Source organism: Etheostoma cragini, chromosome 3 (assembly GCF_013103735.1).
Source record: "Etheostoma cragini isolate CJK2018 chromosome 3, CSU_Ecrag_1.0, whole genome shotgun sequence".
Taxonomy (NCBI): Eukaryota; Metazoa; Chordata; class Actinopteri; order Perciformes; family Percidae; genus Etheostoma; species Etheostoma cragini.
In genome coordinates this window covers 13,984,506-14,004,978 of record NC_048409.1, presented here as the reverse complement: position 1 = coordinate 14,004,978, position 20,473 = coordinate 13,984,506, and the positions used below count along the sequence as shown (strand labels likewise).

General features: G+C 39.5%; 1 protein-coding gene across 2 annotated transcripts; it reads left to right on the top strand.

The window, feature by feature from the left end:
- Positions 1-1,244: 1,244 nt before the first annotated feature.
- si:ch211-235m3.5 (BICD family-like cargo adapter 1) lies at positions 1,245-20,264 on the top strand. Of its 2 annotated transcripts, none has more exons than XM_034867529.1 (10): positions 1,245-1,704; positions 3,482-3,697; positions 9,067-9,186; positions 10,232-10,378; positions 12,044-12,226; positions 14,776-14,940; positions 15,695-15,772; positions 16,325-16,458; positions 16,775-16,895; positions 19,312-20,264. In XM_034867529.1, exons 1-10 carry the CDS (start codon positions 1,459-1,461, stop codon positions 19,561-19,563), a joined length of 1,662 nt encoding a protein of 553 aa, XP_034723420.1. In that variant the 5' UTR covers positions 1,245-1,458; the 3' UTR covers positions 19,564-20,264. The 2 variants fall into 2 exon arrangements, with proteins under 2 accessions (XP_034723420.1, XP_034723421.1); XM_034867530.1 differs by having other exon boundaries at positions 1,247-1,704; positions 16,346-16,458.
- Positions 20,265-20,473: the final 209 nt, after the last annotated feature.

Sequence of the window (20,473 nt, the reverse complement as noted above, 5' to 3'; positions counted from 1 at the left end):
GTACTCCAAAATATCATATTGGCTTGATTATAGTATAGTCTTGGCATCCAAAACATGTTTTTGGTTATATGTGCAGTGCAGATGAATATATGATCAATTTTCTGGGAAATCCATTGAGAAATTGTTCATGGGGAAATATATGCTAATTAAATACTGACAGATCAAAGCACTTCATTACACTGATGCAAAAATCATGTCAAAATCCAATATTTACATGAAACTGTTACACAAATTCTTTCACTAAAATTGATATTGTCACATTGCCCACCTCTATTGTCAAGTGGTGACAACATTGGTGCCTTTTGTTTTGAAGACATGCATAAAGAACAAAAAGACAGGATAGGGCACATGAATGAGCAGCAGTATAATTAAGCTGTTCAATGATTCAGAGATTTTAAACAGAAAGTGTTAGGATGTACTATGTTGTTCTTTTGGATAACACCAGCGATCTGTTGGTTCAATGCGACGGTGTTTTTTGAGGCAGTAATTTGTGGAAAGATGTGTAAAACTAAAAATTGTGACTAAAGTAATATTCAAAGAATTAAATCACCTAAAATCCAGTAGTGGAAAGTAACTGAGTACACACACTCAAGTACTGTACTTTTAAGTATTTTTAGGTAGGCTACTTGTACTTTACTTAAGTAATTCCATTTTCTACTACTTAATGCTAATACCCTACTACATGTCCGACTGAAATACTGCACTTTTTACTCCGCCACATTTATTTGATACATTTAGTTATTGTTACATAGATTCAGATTATAAATACAAAATCAACAAATAAAATATGAGACAATATTATAGGCTAAGCTATTAAGCATTATCTAAAGTGATTCAAATTGGCCTTTACCAGCTTTAACATTGATATACACTAATCTAAATTAAACTAATTATATTCCAATAACATACATTCTTATGAAATGGGTTATTAATAATGGGTTGCAAAAAAAATAAGTAAGCTACTTTTGGTAGGCCTACTCCATGTATATTTTGAAGGCTGTACTGTTGTACTTTTACTTAAGTAACATTTCGAAGCCAGGAGTTTGTATTTTTACACTGTGGTACTACTTCTTTTGAAGTAAAAGGTGTGAGTAGGCCTACTTCTTCCACCGCTGAATCCCATCACACAGGTGGAGCTAGCTCTGTGGTAATTTTCCACAGAAACGAGGACAGGTGTCAGTCTGGTTGGTAACAGTTGCTCAGGTGACTGTAGCCACATCCCCCTGGAGACAAACAGTCACCAGCTGGTGACAGACGGACCAGCCTACTTTTACTGTGGAGCTCAAACCTTCATCCTCACTCAAATCCCCAACAGAGACGCAGACGCAGACACCCAGGTGTGTCATGGATGGACAACTTATCCACACGTGTGCGCCACTATTTCACAGTGTTTCTGTGTCTTTGTGTCTTTAGAAACACTATTTTAAGCAGCTGGTGCGTTTGAATCAACACTCGGTTATGGATCGACTGGATGATTGGAGCTTCAAGTCCAAGAAAATGGACCTGGAAGAGGATTTCTACTTCGACTACGGAGCGGAGGAAATTACAGATTATCAAGACCCCGATGAACTTGTTGCTGCTCTGAAACAAAAGGAGGAAGAGGTTATTTTGGCAGCCCAGCTGGGAAACGCATTGCTCCTGGAAAACCGTCAGTTGAAAGAGAAGAGCGACAAACTTCATGAACAATACGCAGACAAGCTGGAGGTAAGACTCAATCTACTGTAATACACAGAGTTATTAGACTGTAAGGAAATATTTCCGGTCAAATATGTGGTTTAACAAATATCAGACGTCCTGCTGCTAATATTTGAAGTGGGTGGATGAAGTCTCAATAGTAGCCTACAGTTTAGGCTTTATCTTTTACAACTTGTATCAGACAGTGGAGCAACTTCGGGAACAAAATTAATCCAGTAGGCCTATATCAAATATTACGGGGTGCAATGGCAATTAGTCATTTTCATTAAAGAATGTGTCACAATTTATACACACTATGGATCACAAGATGTTTTTATCCGTGTAGGCTGCATGTGGTATATGTAGCTATGAAAAATACGACCAGTTGGCAGTTTCTTTATTGTTATGGTATGTCCAAATGACAACTTAAAATCCTCAACTTTGATAATGGAAAAAATGCACATTAATGTGGTGAGAAACAATAGTAAGCACACTAGGATTCATCAGACTGTATTTCATTTAATATATTCCAAAATAGGCTACATTGTAACCCTATGCCAATGTATTTGATATCCATAGAAAATCTTAATGTAGCTGCCATTTCCATACAAAAATGTAAAGTTCCATGTCAAAGTGTTGCTTTACTAAACTTTACTCAGTGTGAGCAGGTCCATTCTGTGCTCTCACTGCACTCTTTTTTTGTGTTGGTCCACTGACTGCAGAAGTATTTCTTAAGAGACACATCCCAGGAATCCAACATGTGTGACACTAACTCCTTATGAGACATAGGCTGTCCACTTGTACATCTAAGACAAGGAGCAAACTGCAGTGAGTAGGTCACTCAGCAACAAAGCCCACTGATTTACTGTGAGCCCATCAAGTCTCACACACTTTCAGCATCTTGAAATCAATCGGAGATGATTCTCCGTTTCTAAATGTCTTCAAAACAACACATCTAACAGCAGTAAAGCGGGAGACACTCGGGGAAATGAAGTTGTCTGAAAACTTTTACACATCTTTGTCTTTGTTGTGAAGCTGTTGCCTACCGCATCCGAGCATCACGCACCTGAAAGGTTAAGTCAGACTAAATAACGGCCTGTTGCTTTTCTCAGGGAGATGCCCTTCAGATGTTCAATCTTAAATCTTATCAGGTGTGACTACGACTTAAATCAGCACTTTACAAAGTGCAATTAATACATGACACAGCTTTATCTGCCTAGAAACTGACCTTGAGAAACATTGATAAATAATTATACATGTACTGAGGCTGTCTCTAACAAATGTTTTTATTATTGCTAACCTGCTGATTTGTCAATAGATTGATTCATCATTTGGTCTATCAATTTTCAGATAATAGTGATAGATACCCAATTTCCTAAATCTTGTAACCATCACATAACACAAAATAAGAGTGATTGGCAGTTTGACCTGAAAAATGTCTCAATTAATCATTTCAATAAAGTAGTTTTTCTGTGTAATAGTTCAGTTTTAATGAAATATATGAAACAGATTGGACTGACATTTCTGTATACTAGGATATACTGTGAATTAAATAATTTACCTTTTCTTTTATTTATTTACCTTTTTATTTATTTTTAGTCATTCAGATTCCAGCTGTCATACATTTCCCATGATCCTTCACAGCTCTGAGTGAGCCCATTTTGTCATTCAAATTTCTTGTCAAAACAATACATTAGAGTACCATGTTGCTGAAGAGGATAATTTATAAGCCTTAGAATTTCAAACCAATCCAGTGTATAAACAGTCCATGTTTATTTAGTTGTACAATCCTTCCACCCCTGTGTAGGAGCTGGAGCAGGGCAGGCATGAGCTGCGGCTGAAGCTGGAGGCCAGCCAGTCCCAGTGGGAGAGCCAGGTGTTGGACCTGGAGAGTGACGTGAGTGAGCTGAGGGCCCAGGTGGAGCGGCTCACCCGGGCCCTCGGCGAGGCCGAGAGGGACAAGAGTCGAGCCCAGGTGGAGCACAGAGAACACACCCAGCGACTCAGGGAGCAGCTCAACACAGTGAGTGTTTTAGTGTGGCCAATTAATGTTATTTTGTGTGAAGTAAATGAAATGTTCTGTGACAGGAGTCTCTGTTAAAATAGACATGGGCTGTGGATCCAAAGCTTCTGGCCTTCAGAGTCAAAATATATAAGATAGGCTGTCACCTAATCCTCACACTGATACTCAATGTACTCTGCAAACCACTCAAGTATCAGTCTGACTCCGTCTAATCTGCTCTTCAGCAAGGCCAAACTTTCATACAGTTCCCACAGCAAACATGACAAAATGCTTACTGATATAAGTTTTGATGAAAAGGAAAGTTGGCATCTTCGCAGGAGAGACAGAAGTTGTTTAGTCAGTAGTTATTCAACAAAGTGTTGTTGGCTTCAGGCAACGATCTGTGCCATTGTTGGGCAGAATGAAAACCATATGCAAATAAGATGGGGAGGGAAAGTTAATACCATGATGTGATTTCAGATCTGGGACAGAGGGAGGAAAGCATCGAAGAGCTTTGGAAGATGCTGGTTCGTTAATTAGATAAGTCAGTTTTTGAGAAAACATGCTCTTCTTCCAGCTTCTCAAATGTGAGATGTTCAGCTTTTCTTTGTTTAATGTCGTTGTAAACTGAATATCTTTGAGTTTTGGACTGTTGGTTGAACACAACAGCGTACTTGAAGACTTCACCCTGACCTTTAGTAAATTGTGACAGGCATCTTTCACTACTTTTTTTTATATTACTCAATTGATGGAGAAAACAAATGGGCAGATTAGTCAACTTTGAAAAATAATAATTAGTTGCAGCCCTACGTGAGAACATTCTTATCTATTTAACCAGATTATTTAGTGTCATGAAGTCAACTTTTTGGCCTTTTTTAATAAAGGGCTTAGATACTTATATTATGTAATGGAAAAAAGATCTAGCATCATACAGCTGATTTAAATCCTTATCAGCTTATATGTGTTTAAGTCAAACATTTATGATCTTCAGTGTCTGATCTCGAGGAAGATCCAACCGGTGACATATTTTACTGCCTCTTATCAGTTACCATAGAGGAGCTGATTGGATCACACAGCTGGACAACCTTGAGTATTTTTCCAGCCTGAGAAAGTAGCGAATGTTTTGCTAACATTACAATTGTGAAGTGTTGCGTTACACATGGCCGATTGCTATGTAGAGCAGTTCCTTGTGTTGTTTTCAAGCCGCAGACTTGAGCTGGCAGAGTTAAAAATGAATCCAAACAACAGTGTAAGACCCTCCCATAAGGGTCAAGGTCCGCAGAATAAGGAACTATGAATGTCTTCCCCCTCTCTGCGGCCGGGCTAAAGCACTTATTAAAGGATAACCAACTCCCTTGAAGTTCAGGAAAAAGTCAATTTAGATAAAAGGTGCTATCACTGTTTGGGCTGTTCAGGGAGTAGGAAGTGGAGAAAATGTTTTATTTGGCGTCAGACATGGTCAAGTCCGGACTCTGTGGTTGTAAAAAGCCAGAAGATAGAGTGAATATATGTCTGGCGTGTCTTTTCTAGACGTGGTGAAGGGTGCTTCTGCTTTGGTGAGTTGTGTCCCTGTTTCTGTGTTTCTGTGTGTTTTGAGCAGGCGCTCCCGCAGATATGACCGGAACAGGAGATTTTGTTCTGTGTGTCCAGATTGAGTCTGTGAATCGGTGAAAAATATAATGAAACATGTAAAAAGATGACGTCTTTCAAATATCTTGATTTATCTAATGGCACAAACCTCAAATATTTTTAGATAACATCAGCAGACAAGACAATGTTTTGATCATTTATGTGTGTATTATGTCTTTTTTTGATTGTGAGTCAGCTGCAGCTGTGGCAGGTTTCAGAGAGCTTGAAACACTATATCCTGATTGTGAGAGTGTAACCAGAGCATGACAGGAATCTGGAGGAGGGCGTCTGTACATCGCAACACAGAAACCTGAGAGAGAAAGAATTCTTCATGTTTACCAGCAACAGCAAAGCTCTCATGTGAGAGGAAAAGTTTGCGTCGACTCTCCATCCTCGTGCATTTAAGGAAACGGCCACATAAAAACACTGTTGCTGTGTGCCAGATTGTCACAAGGTTCAGAGCTGACTGTTCAGGTGTTAAAATATCAGGGACTGTTGAGTGATGTCAGGCTGTTTTTCTTTTGATTACATTACAAATGTTATTGTTCCTGCAACTGCCACACAACGATGAGAACACTGAAGTTGAGCATTAGTTAGTCTTGTGTCTGATGCACGTCCTTATGATTTATCACTTATCTCTGTGAATGTATAGCAATGAAATCTATAAAATCTGATATGGAGGAGCCAGTAAGTTAATTTACTCTGAAGGAAAGAAAATCGAGATTTAGACATTTGGCTGGTTTAGTTTGACTCTTGTGCAAGAAAATGTTCCACAGCTTCACATTATCAGTGTATTAAAAATTGGAATGTAAACACATCTACTGGATAAGAAATGCCATACTGGAAAGGGAGTATGATTATGCAATGATAAGCTGGAAATGTTGATAATGTTTTGTCAGTTTTTGGGAAAATACTGTACATCAATAATACATCCCTAAAGGTAAATTCAGGACAGTGGTTTGGACTGGTCTCAAGTTAAATTTAGTTTAACCAGTAGTCATAATTTGTTTGTACACCACTCAATATGCTGCCAGTTTATTAAATAGACTTTGTTAAAAGGGAAACAACAATCCTGCAATAAAATGAAATGCTACATTCATAAATGTAATAACGTTCATCTATTGTCTAAACAGTTTTTAAGGGAACTTTATGTTCGGTTTAGGAGCTTTAGTGTGTAGTGATGTTGCTTGAATTGTGTTATACAGACAGTATTTATTACAGTGTTTCTACTTTGTAGAGCTGAAAAGATTATCAAAGGAGTTTCCCATTATGTGTCTGTTGACTGACAAATCCATTAATTGACTAATTGATTAATCATTAGTCATTTCTCACGCAAAAAAAAAACGTTTTGCTGCTGTCACCTTCTGAAATGTGTTGATTCAAATATCAATATGTTTGAGGTTGGGACTTTTTGTCAGAAAAAAACAATTTGTTTTTAGTCTTTTAAGGCTGCAACTATTTGAGCAATCTGCCAATTTTCTTAGTTACACATTTTGTCAATTACATTTTAGGAAATAATGAAAAATGCCAACTACTCCGCAGTTGACGTCTTCAATTATCTTGTCTTGTGAACTACAAACCCCAAAGATATTTAGTTACTAATCATGTATCGCACAAAAGCATCAAGTCCTCACATTTGAGAAGCTGCAACCGGTAAATAATTAACCATAAAATGAACATTCGATCATCAAAATAGTCAACTAAAATATATATATATATATATATATATATTTTTTTTTTTTTTGTCCATCAATTAATTGACTAATTGTTGCAGCTCTGGCAGATTAATAAAAAATGAAAATAATTGGAATGGTAATATTTGCTCCACTCTTTTAACAATAAGGGTAAACAGGGAGTAAATAAAACCTTTGGTCTTTTCTGTGTCTGGTCAACAGATGAAAAACACATTACATTTTCACCTCCTGCTCTCCACCCAGTGTTACAGGATCCGCTTCCCTGGCTGTGGATCACAGGGTGTTATTGGACAACCGTGAAAAACTCTCCTTCTGTGAGATTTCCGTTATTGCAACACGAGATGCCTGAATTGAGGCGAGCCCCGTGACCTCTGCTCCCTCGACCAGCGTCACGCAGCTCACGGACAAAACAGTTAAAGACAAAATACATTGGGGAGATATAAGTCTTTCATTTTCTCCTTTTGATTTCGCCCCTCATACCCCTTCATCCCAGGGGAAAGCCTGTGTGCTCCCTGAGGGGCTCGGCTGTAGCTGGGGCAGTCAGCTGTTAGATGCCTCAGCGTTTGGATTGGTGGAGGCTGGGGGGGGGGGCACATGTGAGGGGGATCATCTTTGTGTCTCTACCAAATGGAGCGTCCTCCTTCCACTCCTGTTTTGGTGATTCTCAGGGGGTCGCTGCCTCTATTGTGGGGAAGGGGCCCCGTGTTGATGAGATGAGGCAGTTTACTCTTGTCACACAGACTTCCCACTAATTATTGCCCTCAAGTCTGCCTCACTTCCTCTGTACACTGTTACAAACACGTACACTCAAGCTGGGCCCCTCCGCTTCACCCTCATGAGGTCTAAGTTTGCCCTCCGCCACTGTTGTCTAATGTGGCACGATGACATCACACACAACACCAAGATGCCCCCAGTCCATCTGCCGCACAGGCCGGCCTTTCATCTTGTATTATATGGTGTTGATGCGCCCTGACAGGAGACCGCCAAACTGCTGAGTAAGGGGAACTTAGGGTCCCAGACCAGGACGCGGGGATGGCGGTTAGTGTTAACCAGAACTTCAGATCTGGTACAGCAACATTATAAAGATCCCCGTTTTTATTTTTTTAAATGTTTCAAAATCTTCCGTGTTGAGAAAGTAGCTGAATTTGAGAAAAACAATTAGAACCATGATCAAATAACAAAATCATTATTTAACACTTGACATGACATTTGGTTTGTCATTGGCTAATCATTTCTGTTCTTTTGATGGGTGAGTGATAATCACAAGAGTCACGTTGCTTTTTGTCTGGGTTTCCAGCCTTATTGGCTTGTGACCTCTTAAAGGAAGTCGGGTCTTTTTGGCATATCCACTTTTATTGGACAGTTGGACAGGAAACGTTTGCAATTTTTCTTTTTTTCTTTTCTTGTTTTAAATCCTACATAGTTTATATGCATGTTTGGTAGTTAGCTGGCACATTGTACGCTGTAGGCCTGACTTTTTTTTATTTTTTTTATTTCACTTATGCATGACTTCTCCATTGCTGGTCATGTATGGATATGATCTATAGTCTTATATGAAAGGTTCTTAGAGACCTGGGGTTACAAGATGGAAATATTGTCACCATGAGCATTTTTTTTCCAAAGACGGTAAAGAAAACCATTCCTCATTTTCCTTTTGCTGCAGAGCATGCAGCAAAAACACATGTTCACATGTTCAATTTTAGTCACCTAATCCCTATCTTTCTGTAACTTCTCATATTGTGCTTCTTCTCATCTGCGTCTAGATTACAAGATTTAGAACCCTCTATATTTGGTTGTTTTAAGATTGTTGCCTCAATTCCCTCAGGCGAGCTTTGTTTGGGAGTTTCAAGTTGACCTTTTCTGATCCCAACGAGTCCACTATTCTTGGTAGTTTGATTTCTAGCTGGGTGAACTTTTTCTGTGCTTAAATCTCTCCTTGTGTCTAAAAGTAAACAAAAACGCACAAAGAAGGCTATCCTTTAAGTTCAGTAGCCACAAGTGTCTTTCCTTCTTACTTTCTTTCATTTGTGAATCTTGTGTGTCTTGTGTTTTCTCCCTGGTGTGCAGGCGATGGAGGTGGAGAGAGCCATGTCCGGTGAGCTGCAGGCTCTGAAACAGGAGCTCCAACAAGAAGGAATCCACAACCGGCCGCAGGACGAGGAGCTGATCAGTGCCATGAGGGAGCAGGTAGCCACCACGCACCGTGTACCTCTAAATGTTGCAACCAAACCAAAACTGATTGTAAATGTAAACAAAAGAGTCATGTAAAATGCTCTACTCTTGAGAGCATCATGCACTCACACGGACAGGATGACCAGAACACACTGCACCAGTGTGTCTCTGTGTGTTTTCATATTATTTTTCCTGTCAAAAGTGTTGATTGTGTTGCCAGCTGCAGGTTCATCTCGGCTTACCTTGTTTCATTCACTTTAGTTTACTGTCACTTAAAATGGGGAAATATTGTCTGTGAGTCTTTGTGTGTTTTCCAATATATAAAGTACTTAATGCAACACAAGTATATCGTATAGTAAAAATTTATAACGTGAATGGGTAAAAGTACAAGTCTGAACACACATAGGAAGCCAACAGAAATAAATAATGACAAACCACTTAACAAAAAAGGGTTCAAGGAAAAAAAATAACTAAATACAACACAAACGGGGCATTTCCACAATAAATTTGTAGTTTTTAGTCCTAGTAAGTTTCTGTATTTATATAAATTTAAAAGGAAATGCAATTAACCTCACAGATCTTACCTTGATAATTCTTAGCCTTTTTGATTGGAAATTTAAAAGAGGAAATATCTGTGATTTAAATATTCCACGAAATGTTGGCTTTAGCTGCCTCTTCCAATGCCAGAGAACAGTCTTTCAAAAACCCTCCAATGCAAGTCCAACTTCTTTTTCTGGTAGTAGAAGGGACTCTGAAAATGGTTCATGCAACCACTCTTTAAAAAAAAGTTTAATACTTTTAGTTACTCGAGAAACAAAGGAGCATTCCTGCGTACAATGATGGAAAGTACCTGCTTCTTTTTTTGCACTTCAGCTGTTTTTTTCCCAGCGAGAATAAAGTCAGAGATCAACTTCCAAACATTTTGGCCAACTCCAAACATTCACATATGTCAACATTGGTAAATTGATAAGGTGTGATGCAAGGGGATCGTAAGAGTTAGACTTTTCCATTCTGAGAAAAACAACTTTTTGAAATTAACATGTGCTTGTGTGTTTTTCAGGTGCTGCGTGTCACTCAAAAAGAGCAGTTGCTGGAAGAGCGTTTGGCGAGTGTGTGTACAGAAAACACTGAGCTCAGGGCGAGTTTGGCCTCCTTACACACACACCTGGCTCTACATGACCAACTCAACCAGCAGCACAGCCAGCAGGTACATATGTAAACACACAAGGGCAGGCACGCACACAAAGCCGAGGGAACACAAAACAGCTCAGCGTGGTCGGTGTAAGAATGGGAGAGCCTTCAATAACAAGGGCATTGTCCGCTCCCTGCCCAGCGGACTGGTTTTCTGTGGGATTGTGGAGAACATTGCTAAACAATCACCTCGTCACCGTCATTGGAACTTTCCCTCGCAATTCTGGATTCCATTTGTGTTGGTTTAGTTTCATGTTGGGCTGCAGGTTGGAATCTGGAATGTCAGGATTTCTCACACGCTGAAACTTAGTCTCTCATGATGGCTTTTTAAAAGGCACACATGGCTTTTGGGTATAGCACTTTTTGTGTTATCATTACCATCTCTGTCTGTTTATCATCAACATGATCCAGGGACGGACTGGGGCTAAAAACAGCCCTGGACTTTCTCTCAAATAGGCCAATCATCCGGGTATTTGCCCCTAGCCGTGCAAGACAGACACTAGCCAGGATGTCCTGATACTAAGCCACAATACTGTAGCCTATCAGACAAGGTACTCACAGCAAGTAACATCTCAAAACCAATGATGATAATCTCAGCCGTCCAATAAAACCAAAAAACAATGCCATTACATCTGCAAGGAACAGTACAGAGTATTACTGACAACACTTTCAGAGATAAAGTAGGCTACTTGCTGTACCTGAACATGGGGATTAGATAATCTTTCGGCCTACACCAAAACTACTCTTACTGTTAGTTACTACCCTGTCATCTTTTGTGCTGCAACTATCTTCAACCTGAAAAAGATGGGTTATTAGCTATTATTGATGGCATAATATGTGTTGCTTTGTGTTAAAGAATTAGCATTGAATAACCTATGTAAAATAATTTTTCAATGTCATGTTAGACTTGTGATTCATACCAAGGCTGTGAAATTATGAAAATGTCTAGGCCCTGTCAATTGTGTCGGTAGAGACTTCCCAAACAACCAACACGTCTTTGCCAGTCTCATAATAGTAAACGCAGATATAAAAGATAAGGAGAAATGCACTCTGATGACAGAAAGTGCAAGCTAGGATTTTTAGTTTGGAACATTGGTTCAATTTGATGAATTATTTAGCCCCCTTCTTGTTTGGTAGCACATTGGAGTAGTACCAATGCATGCCTGGTGTTTTCCCATTTAATTCAACACCATAGTCTTCATCCAAGCAGCAAAGGTGAGCTCACTACAACCTCTTATATACAACAAAGTGAAATCGCGGTCTACCCGCAATTCATTTCTAATGCCTTTTAATAATTTCTGTTCGGTTAATTTGAAACATTAAACACATTAAGTTCGACAGCACTAAATGGCACGATAATTTTCATAATCATGATGCACACCCATGTTGATAGCTGACTATACATTTCTCTGAGATAGGGATAAAAGCAGCCTATTTATCTAAATAGTGTCCTGCTCCTGGCACTTACCAGTACCTTTGGCAGATGTGAAAATAACTCCGCCGTCTGTACTGTTCTTCCTCAGTTTTTTTTTTTTTTTCGAACGCACAGATTGTCAGTCCGTCCCCGACATGATCTGAGGATTCATGAAGTCTCATCTTCAGCTTTGTCTTTTCTTGTACTTGTTGCTAACCTTCAATGTGTGATTTCACACATGCGTATTGTGCCTTCCTGTGCTTATAGTTAGCCGAGGCGTGGCAGGAGGTGGAGGCAGCGAGGTGTCGCTCACAGCAGCTGCAGGTCCAGGTGGAGGAGCTTCAGGAGGAGGTGTCCCTGCAGGAAGGCAAGAGCCACGGAGACGCCTCCCTGCTGTCCGAGCTGGAGAGCAGCCTGGAGACAGCAGGGCTGGGAGTCAGTAAAGAAGAGGTACTAAAGCAGATTACTTTTCTTTTTTTGGGGGGGGAGGGGGGCTGTTTTGCATGCATTTTTATGGGATAGTATATATGGACAGGAAAGCGGGAGAAACCCAGCAAATGGCCGTGGGTTCAGAATCAGACCTGGGCCGCTGCCAGATTACAGTGTTTTCAAAACCATCAAGCTATAACAGAAGAAAGTTTGGCTGAATTCTCGTGTCAGTGAAATTAAGGAGAAAACAAAATAGATAGATATATACTCTAAATGAGATATTCTACATTTTTCTAAGTGGTCAACAAATCCCACGAAAACATGACAAACCAATAATTGTTCATGCTAACAGAATTGTCTGTGTAGTCAAAGTCTAATGAAGCTTATTGTTCTGTCCTGTAGTGCTCCATTGTCCCAAAACGAATAAAAACACATTAGTGAGCCACACTGTTTCACTGGGTAACATGTTCCTTCATGACAATGAACATGGGCACTGTAGTTTAGTTCTTGCGTATGCTGTCCTTGTACCAGAAACACTCACTAGAGCAAATGTCTATTTACTATATATATATATATATATATACACACACACACACACAAAAGATGGATTATGCACAACTGCAACAAATTTGTTTGAATGCTTGCAAAGTTCGGGGGGGATGAAGAAAAGCTTGTTCAATGGTTGTATCTGGGAAGCTGAAATTGTAGTAATGAGTTCCTGAATCCAAAACCATCCTCAATCAGACTCATTTGAGAAAGGGAACTCCACACCGATTCCACATATCTGAGTAGATTTACAGTCTTGGGAAATACAACAGTTTCCCAATTGATTTTCCAGGAAATGTATGATATACTTATCAATATGATAGAACATTATACTGTATCTACAGTGATATGTACATTTATGAATATTACACTCTTAGCAATAAGGGACAGAGTAATGTTTCAAATTATGATTCTTACAACACAACATTGTTTAAAACGTCTGTCTCCCAAATACTCAGTGTATCTAAGTAACGCAACCAGCCTTCTCTACCAGGCTGTAAATTACACTGAGTTTGGGACTGACTGCACTGACTCTCCATACTGTGGTTGGCAAGTGTTAGTTTTGTGCTCTTTCTGTTGAATTTCTGTCCACAAATATTCATGTATGTTTAAAAAGAAAATGTTTTTCTGTGATGACTGGAAACCAGAATATTAAAGGTCCTATGACATGGTGCTCTTTGGATGCTTTCATATAGACCTTACTGGTCCCTAATACTGTATCTGAAGTCTCTTACCCAAAATTCAGCATTGGTGCAGAATTACAGCCACTAGAGCCAGTCCTACACTGAGCTTTCCTTAGTATGTGCCGTTTCTGAGTCTGTAGCTTTTGAGAATGAGAGGGGGAAGGGGCAAGGTGGAGGCTGGAGGTGTGGCCTTGACCAACTGTCACTTTGCTCGGATGAAAGCCATGATGTCTCTCTCTCATGGGTGGGCCAAATTCTCTGGGCGAGCAAAGCAGAGAAAGGGGAGGTAACCAGATCCCCCCCCATCTGAGCTTTCCTTTTCTCAAAGGCAGAGCAGGATACCCAGGGCTCGGTTTACGCCTATTGCCATTTCTAGTCACTGGGGGACCATAGGCAGGCTTGGGGAATGCATATTAATGTTAAGAAACCTCAGAGTGAAATTTTCACGCCATGGGACCTTTTTTTTTTTTTTAAACAAAATGTTTCCTAAAAGATGTGTACCGTAAGACAATAGTATATTGGCCCCAGAGAAACACCATCTATAAGTTAAATTTTAGAAAGTGTATAAATATTGCATGCTGGCAGAAAACGTTTTGCTTAGCGACAGTGGGACTTGTGTTTTGAAGGAAGGCGATGCAAAGTTCCTGATCTTCAAAGGGAAGATGCCTTAAACAAATATTACATAATACTAACTATTATGCCTGGGGGAAGAAAAAAACTGATGGACATTGAAGTAGTTCTCACTCTCTGGGTGTCTACTGTTATTGTTTGATTCCAGCAGGGAAATGTGATGTATAACAACTCATGAGTCATTCACTTCACATTTCCTGTTTGTCGGAGCCACATTGTAGAAGAGCTTCCTTGTTTTTACAGCTTTCGGTAAACGTTTACACCGTTGTCTGTAAACCTATCATAGAATATCACATGATAATTCCTTCTGCTGTATGAAAGTTAACCTCAAATATCTTTGCGGCATCATGAGATCCCTGTCATCATGTAATAAATTTAACTCAAGGAAGTTAAATAGAGTGATGAGGTAATGCTTTCTCCTCCCAGTGTGTAAATACTTGATCTCACTCAAGACGTGATGTGTGTAAAGAAGTTTGGTGCTGAAAGGCAAAGGGGGAAAGAAATAGTACATTTTTAATCAGTTTTTGATCCATTATCTCTTTTAATGTCAGGTTAATATACAGTTGCACCCTCCAAGCTATAACAATTGTGTTGTGAGACATCAAACTACCCAGTTTTGGCCATAAAAAACAGAAAGTTATTAAATAAGTTGACCCTTTTTAAAGTCATGATAAACACAAATCAACATGCCTCCTTTCCGGTTCCACTTAGATAAAGCAAGAAATGGGATCCATCCTTCAATTACTGCTCCCACTGACTCGAGAACTGAACAGCTCAGAGATGTCAGAGGTCGTGGATCAGCAGAAGGACCTGCAGGCAATGCTGCATCAGCTGAAAGGAGTGGCCCAAACCCTGGCACAGGCATCCAGCCTTCAGGTGAGCAACTAAATGAGCAAGTGGGCAGGAGAGGAAATGCAAAACAAAAGGCTGACTTTGTTTGAAAATCAAAGGAGGACAGGAATATAATGCTGGGGCTTTTATGTCTTCTGGATTTTACAACCATGTATCAGTATTGTATACATATGTGTGCTGAGGTTGATGAATTAGTCTGCTAGATAGATAAAGGCAGAGGAAACCAGTCCATATTTGTTGGACAGTGCAATGTGTTCATTTTTAAACGCAGTTTATGCAGAGGTTTTTTTTAATATGTCACCTCTAAAATGAAGATCCAGAAAAATGACAACTGTACTGAAAGTGAAATAACTTACAGGTCAGATGATTCAGCTTCTTCACATACCACATTCATCAATTAATTCACAGTTAGCATATCTGCCCACATATTGTCTGGTAGAGGCACCATAGTGTCGTCACACTGAACCATGTGGACCATGAGGAAGTGTGTGTTCTTGTTTATGCAAAGGATGCCACTGAATTATTGCAATTGATATCTCAAATGCTTTGCTGAGCCTCTCTTTGACACAAGCAAGCATACAAGATCGTCCTGTTGGGCGTCATTGCATTCAGACCCGTAGCAGGTGTTTATCACTGTAACCAAAGATTCCTTCCCATTCCATTTTTCCCCTTGGAGCACCGTGAAAATAGGCCAGCACCACAGAAGCTTCTTTTTGGTATGAATCCCTGTAAAATGCACGGCCGACACCTGATCTCTTTGGTAATGTCTCTGTCCCAGGAGCTGAATCAAGCTTTTGTCGACAGGACGGGCGATCAGTGTGGGAATCCGAGCGCAGCGCAGGAGCTGAGAGATCAGGTAACCTAGTGATGAACAAACAGTCTGTTAGGGAGCAGCAGCGCACACAGAGGCCCATTATCTTTGGATTTGGTTGTGTCATTACTGACATTGCTAGTGTCATAGACAGATTCAGTGACCTTTTTAAAAAATAAAAATAAAAAAACTTTACTGGAGCTATGCTTTAAGGATTTTTTATTCTTTTCTGCCTTAAAATGACACCTTGCTGGGTGGACCTCTAGCTCTGCCAGTAAGAGCGTGCGCCCCATGTAGGCTGAGTCCTTTGCGGTGGCCCGTGTTCGAGTCCGACCTGCGGCTCTTTGCTGCATATTGTCCGCCATCTCTCTCCCACCTTTTCTGTCTAGCCACCGTCACTATCTAATATAGGGAAAAGTCCCCAAAGAAATTATCTTAAAAAAGACTTGCTACCAGCTTTAACTTGCATGATGATGATGGTGCATGGCATAAAGATTTTTTTTTAATTTATATATAAACACATGCACATCTTTCTTTTCCAAAGCACTGAATAAAAAGTTAAAAGTAATACAATAGTTTTAATGTATAAACAGAGAGATGTATACAATTCCCTTGCAGAACGTCCACCTGCAGCTAGAAAACTCTGAGCTGAAACAGAAGCTGCAGGGTGTGCAGGAACAGGCTGAAGTGGTCCAGCAGGCCATCAGAGACCGGGATGAAGCCATAGCCAAGTGAGAAGCTAATTTTTTCATCAAAATTCTCAGTGAAATTTACAATAAATCTAATTAACCCTGATGCCTTCGACATAATTTCTTTGTTTTACAAAAGCGTATTTTGTTTGCCGTAATAATTCTCTTAATTTTGGGTTGAATATTCAGAAGAAAATCAATGAAATGCTGTTAGGAAAAATGCATGTGCAAAAAATAAAAATAAGTGTAATTAATTGGTTTCTTGAAGAAAGCTACACTTGCAGCCATACTGTAGTTATGTATTTGAATTCATTCTTGTACAGTAAGTGACTGAAGAGATTTCCTTATATCTTGGTAGGAAAACCCTGATGGAGGCAGAGTTGGTGAGAAGTAAAAATGACATGATCTCTCTGAACAACCAGTTATTAGAAGCCATTCAACGTAAACTGGAGTTGTCACAGGAACTGGAGGCCTGGCAGGTGAGATCCTTTCTCTGTAGAGCTAATGTCCATCCCATCCAGCCTACTGTATCCTTAACCACCTTTAAACCATCTCTGGTGCTGTCTTTGTCACAACAACCTTGGAATCTGTAGGCACATCTCCTGCCTAATGAAAACCACAAATATTAAGATGAATAACTTTAATGTAGACCCTTAAAGCTAGTGGGGAAATTGTATGACAAGCTACTAAATACTACTTTCTAGCCATTCCCCTTCCGAGCGTGTTTTAACTCCTACTGTGACTGAACATAAAATTACCTCTTCATTCGCCATTGTTTACACGTTTACACTGTTGTGTTGTTGTTTTAATTCTATTTGTTGCTTCCTTGGCGACTGTGTTATATGCCTTCGAGAATAGTACCCCGTTTACATCTACAAGGTTATTTTGAAAAACTGAAACATTTTCCTTTGTTGTGCAAAGTTTTGGAAAACTTTGTTTGCATGTAAACGGAGACAAACGGAGGTTTAGGGAGTCGACATCACCGTGGCTGTTGTTGCTATTTTTGGGATTCTGATTGCCGTGGTTCTCATTACAGTTTGAGAGTTTGTTCTTCCTGAAATCTGTGATGACCTCCTTAGTTTTCCCCACATTAAGGGACAGATTAAATGTGCTGCACCACATGATCAAGTTACTCACCTCATCCCTGTAGGCAGTTTCATTATTGCTGTCAATGAGTCCTATCACAGTAGTATCGTCTGCAAATTTCACAATGCTGTTATGTACAATACTGGGATGTTTTTAAATACAGTCACAGGTGTACAGACTATATAATAGAGGACTGAGACAGCACATTAGGGTGCTCCGATGTTTAGCACCATAGAGGCTGAGTATGTAGTGCCAACTCTGTCTGGGGAAGACCTGTTAGAAAACCCGCGTCTTCCTCTCTTCTGCCCATATTGCCTTGGGTAACACGTGTGCCAGGACTCTGATGTTTTAATGATATCTACAGGTATCGTAGATGTTGTAGACAATTTTGGACCATTTTCAGTTTTTTTCTGATGTCCAATAAAGTCCGGTGATCATAAGTGATGAAGGAGAACGCAGGCTGTATTAACCAGCTTATAAGTAAAGCTAAAACTAACACTACTTCCATTAGAAGTACCATTTTAATACAAAGTATAAATGATAATTACATCTTAAACATAGTTTTTCAAATACAGATAACTTGTACTGTATATGCAGATGCAGACTGGCATTAACTGGTCTACAAATACAATTCACTATTAAAAAAACGTAACGATACACACATTTATCAGATACACTGAACAGAATAGTTCATAGGAACAGAGAAAACAGTTTAGGTTGTGAAGGCAGTGCAATCAGGCATCATACACTCATAGTAGGCAGAGGACGCTATCATACAGTCGTATGGTCTGTTTTTAGAATTCGGTCTAGTTTTTTCTAGATTCTGTTTTAAGCCCCTTATGGTTTGGACCAGAATCTGCGCTACATTTATTAAGCTTTGTGATCATTCCCTGAAATTCTTGTTGCATTTCATTCTTGTAAATCAGTTTTTTTCACATAATGTGTATACAAAGCTATTTTATATATACTGTAGTTGCTTTCAGGACTGTGCACCCCCTCCCCTCTTTTTTTTCTCCGCACTACCTATACTTTATATTTTATATTCCTATGTTTTTATATTTTTACATTTCGTGTCGACACTGTAAAGGGGTTGATTCAATCTCAGTGCACAGTGCAGTACCTGTGCAATGAGATTGACTTTTGTATAATGACAATAAAGGCACTCTATTCTATTCTGTACGGTGATACTCAAATAAAGTTTACTTTTAGGGACCGACAAACACACAAACAGGAAGAAAATTAACAACCTTGGGAACATAACCTCCTCAGCACCTGGAGGATGAGGCTGTTGATTTTCTAAATTTCTCTTGTTAACAAATCAATTCTCTCTATTTTTGAGTATTTACTGCAGCAGCATAAACTGTACCCATTTTCTTTGTAATTAAGTAACATGTCACCCAGTGCAACTGGGCCTCGTTGATGTGTTTTGAATAGTTTTAGGCCAACAGTGTCGCTCTACAGGACAGTCAAAAAAGCTACAGTTTATCAATTCATTGATAAATTGATACATTTATTAATTCATTGTTGGTTTTGGTCTTTTTATGGGATTTGCTAAGATATATTGCCAAAACCTCTCCTTTTTCCTTTACATTAATGAATACTTGTCAAGAGAAATGCATACAACACCAGTGAGCTGAATAAAAAAAAAATACTGCTACATTTGGCACAACCAAGCAGTGTTTAAATGGGCTAGAGTCAGATGATTATATTGTGTTAAGTGAGTTTGCATGATAGGGCAGTGTTGACGGTGTAAAGTCCCTGCTCATCCATCATCTTGCTCATTTCCTCTTCTTCCTCACCTCTCCTCAGGACGACATCCAGATCATCATCAATCAGCAGCTCCGGTCCCAGCAGCAGTCTGAGCATCTTCTGAAAAAGTCCACCTCCAACGGCATGTCCTTCTTCAGCAGGACCAGCAGGACGGCTTCCACCTGGACACGCCAGCCCTCCTCCTCCTCCTCCTCTTCCTCCTCTTGGAATTCAGACGCTGATCAGGGCAAACCACAATCCCCCTGGAGGGACTGGTTAAGACGAGGAAAAGGGGCAAATAATGGACAGTGAGTGTTACACCTTCTCCCCAAATGCTGAGGAGAGGATGTACCAGGAAGACAGGTCTGAGGGAAGTCACAAGTGCAGCTTCCTGTACGCCATGTATGGTGAAAATCAGCCATAACAATACTTTTTATTCAATGACGGCAGAGCCACTGAGATCAAAGACTTGTTAAATAGGCACTAACTAAACATTTCACTCGGAGGCTGAGCCTTCCTAAAATCTAAACGTACAACCTGGAACACTATTAGGTTTGTCACTGTAAATGTCGTGCCTTATTTTGTAATATTTGACTATTCTATATGTCTGAGACTTTTATGTGGTATACACGGTAGGTGTAGATCACTAGAGAGTATTTGTTCCAAGTATTTAATGTCACAGATCAAAGAGAGAGACCACGGTCAGAAACATTATGATCAAACAACTTGTTATCAACCTGAGTTGTGTCTTTACAGACCAAGTTTGATGTGAGAAGTTACATCTTTTTTTAATGTCAGCTTTGCTCAAAAGCTAAATATTTAAAAATGTTAATTGTAAAAGAAACACTATGTCTTTACTTTATGTACTCTGAGATGGCTGTTATTTTTATAATTCCATTTTTGATCTCTGAATGAAGGCTTGGTGTGGTATGAGTCTGTGTAAAGCATACACATACAGTATGTGCATGTTCTGTAACTCAGTGTTTAATATTAAAGAGTACTGCTGCTGAGTATAAACTGTGTTGTTTAATAAGCTGTCTTACTGACCACATCTGGAATGATTACTGGATCATTTCATAAAGCATCAGATAATCCTTTCAGGTTTTTGTGTTTTTATGTGTTTGTGTTCCGAATGTTATTATGATGAACTAAATGAAGGGAGAATTGGCCAGCTGACAATGCATCTAGACAAGATAAATGCTCAACCAGTAACAAGAAACAA

What these genes read in the sequence shown, in the direction of transcription:
- si:ch211-235m3.5 (XM_034867529.1), top strand. Translation starts at nt 1,459, where the DNA reads ATGGATCGACTGGATGATTGGAGCTTCAAGTCCAAGAAAATGGACCTG. An exon ending in TCAGTGCCATGAGGGAGCAG is followed by an intron (nt 9,187 to 10,231) that starts GTAGCCACCACG and finishes TGTGTTTTTCAG; the next exon opens with GTGCTGCGTGTCACTCAAAA. An exon ending in ACCAGCAGCACAGCCAGCAG is followed by an intron (nt 10,379 to 12,043) that starts GTACATATGTAA and finishes CTGTGCTTATAG; the next exon opens with TTAGCCGAGGCGTGGCAGGA.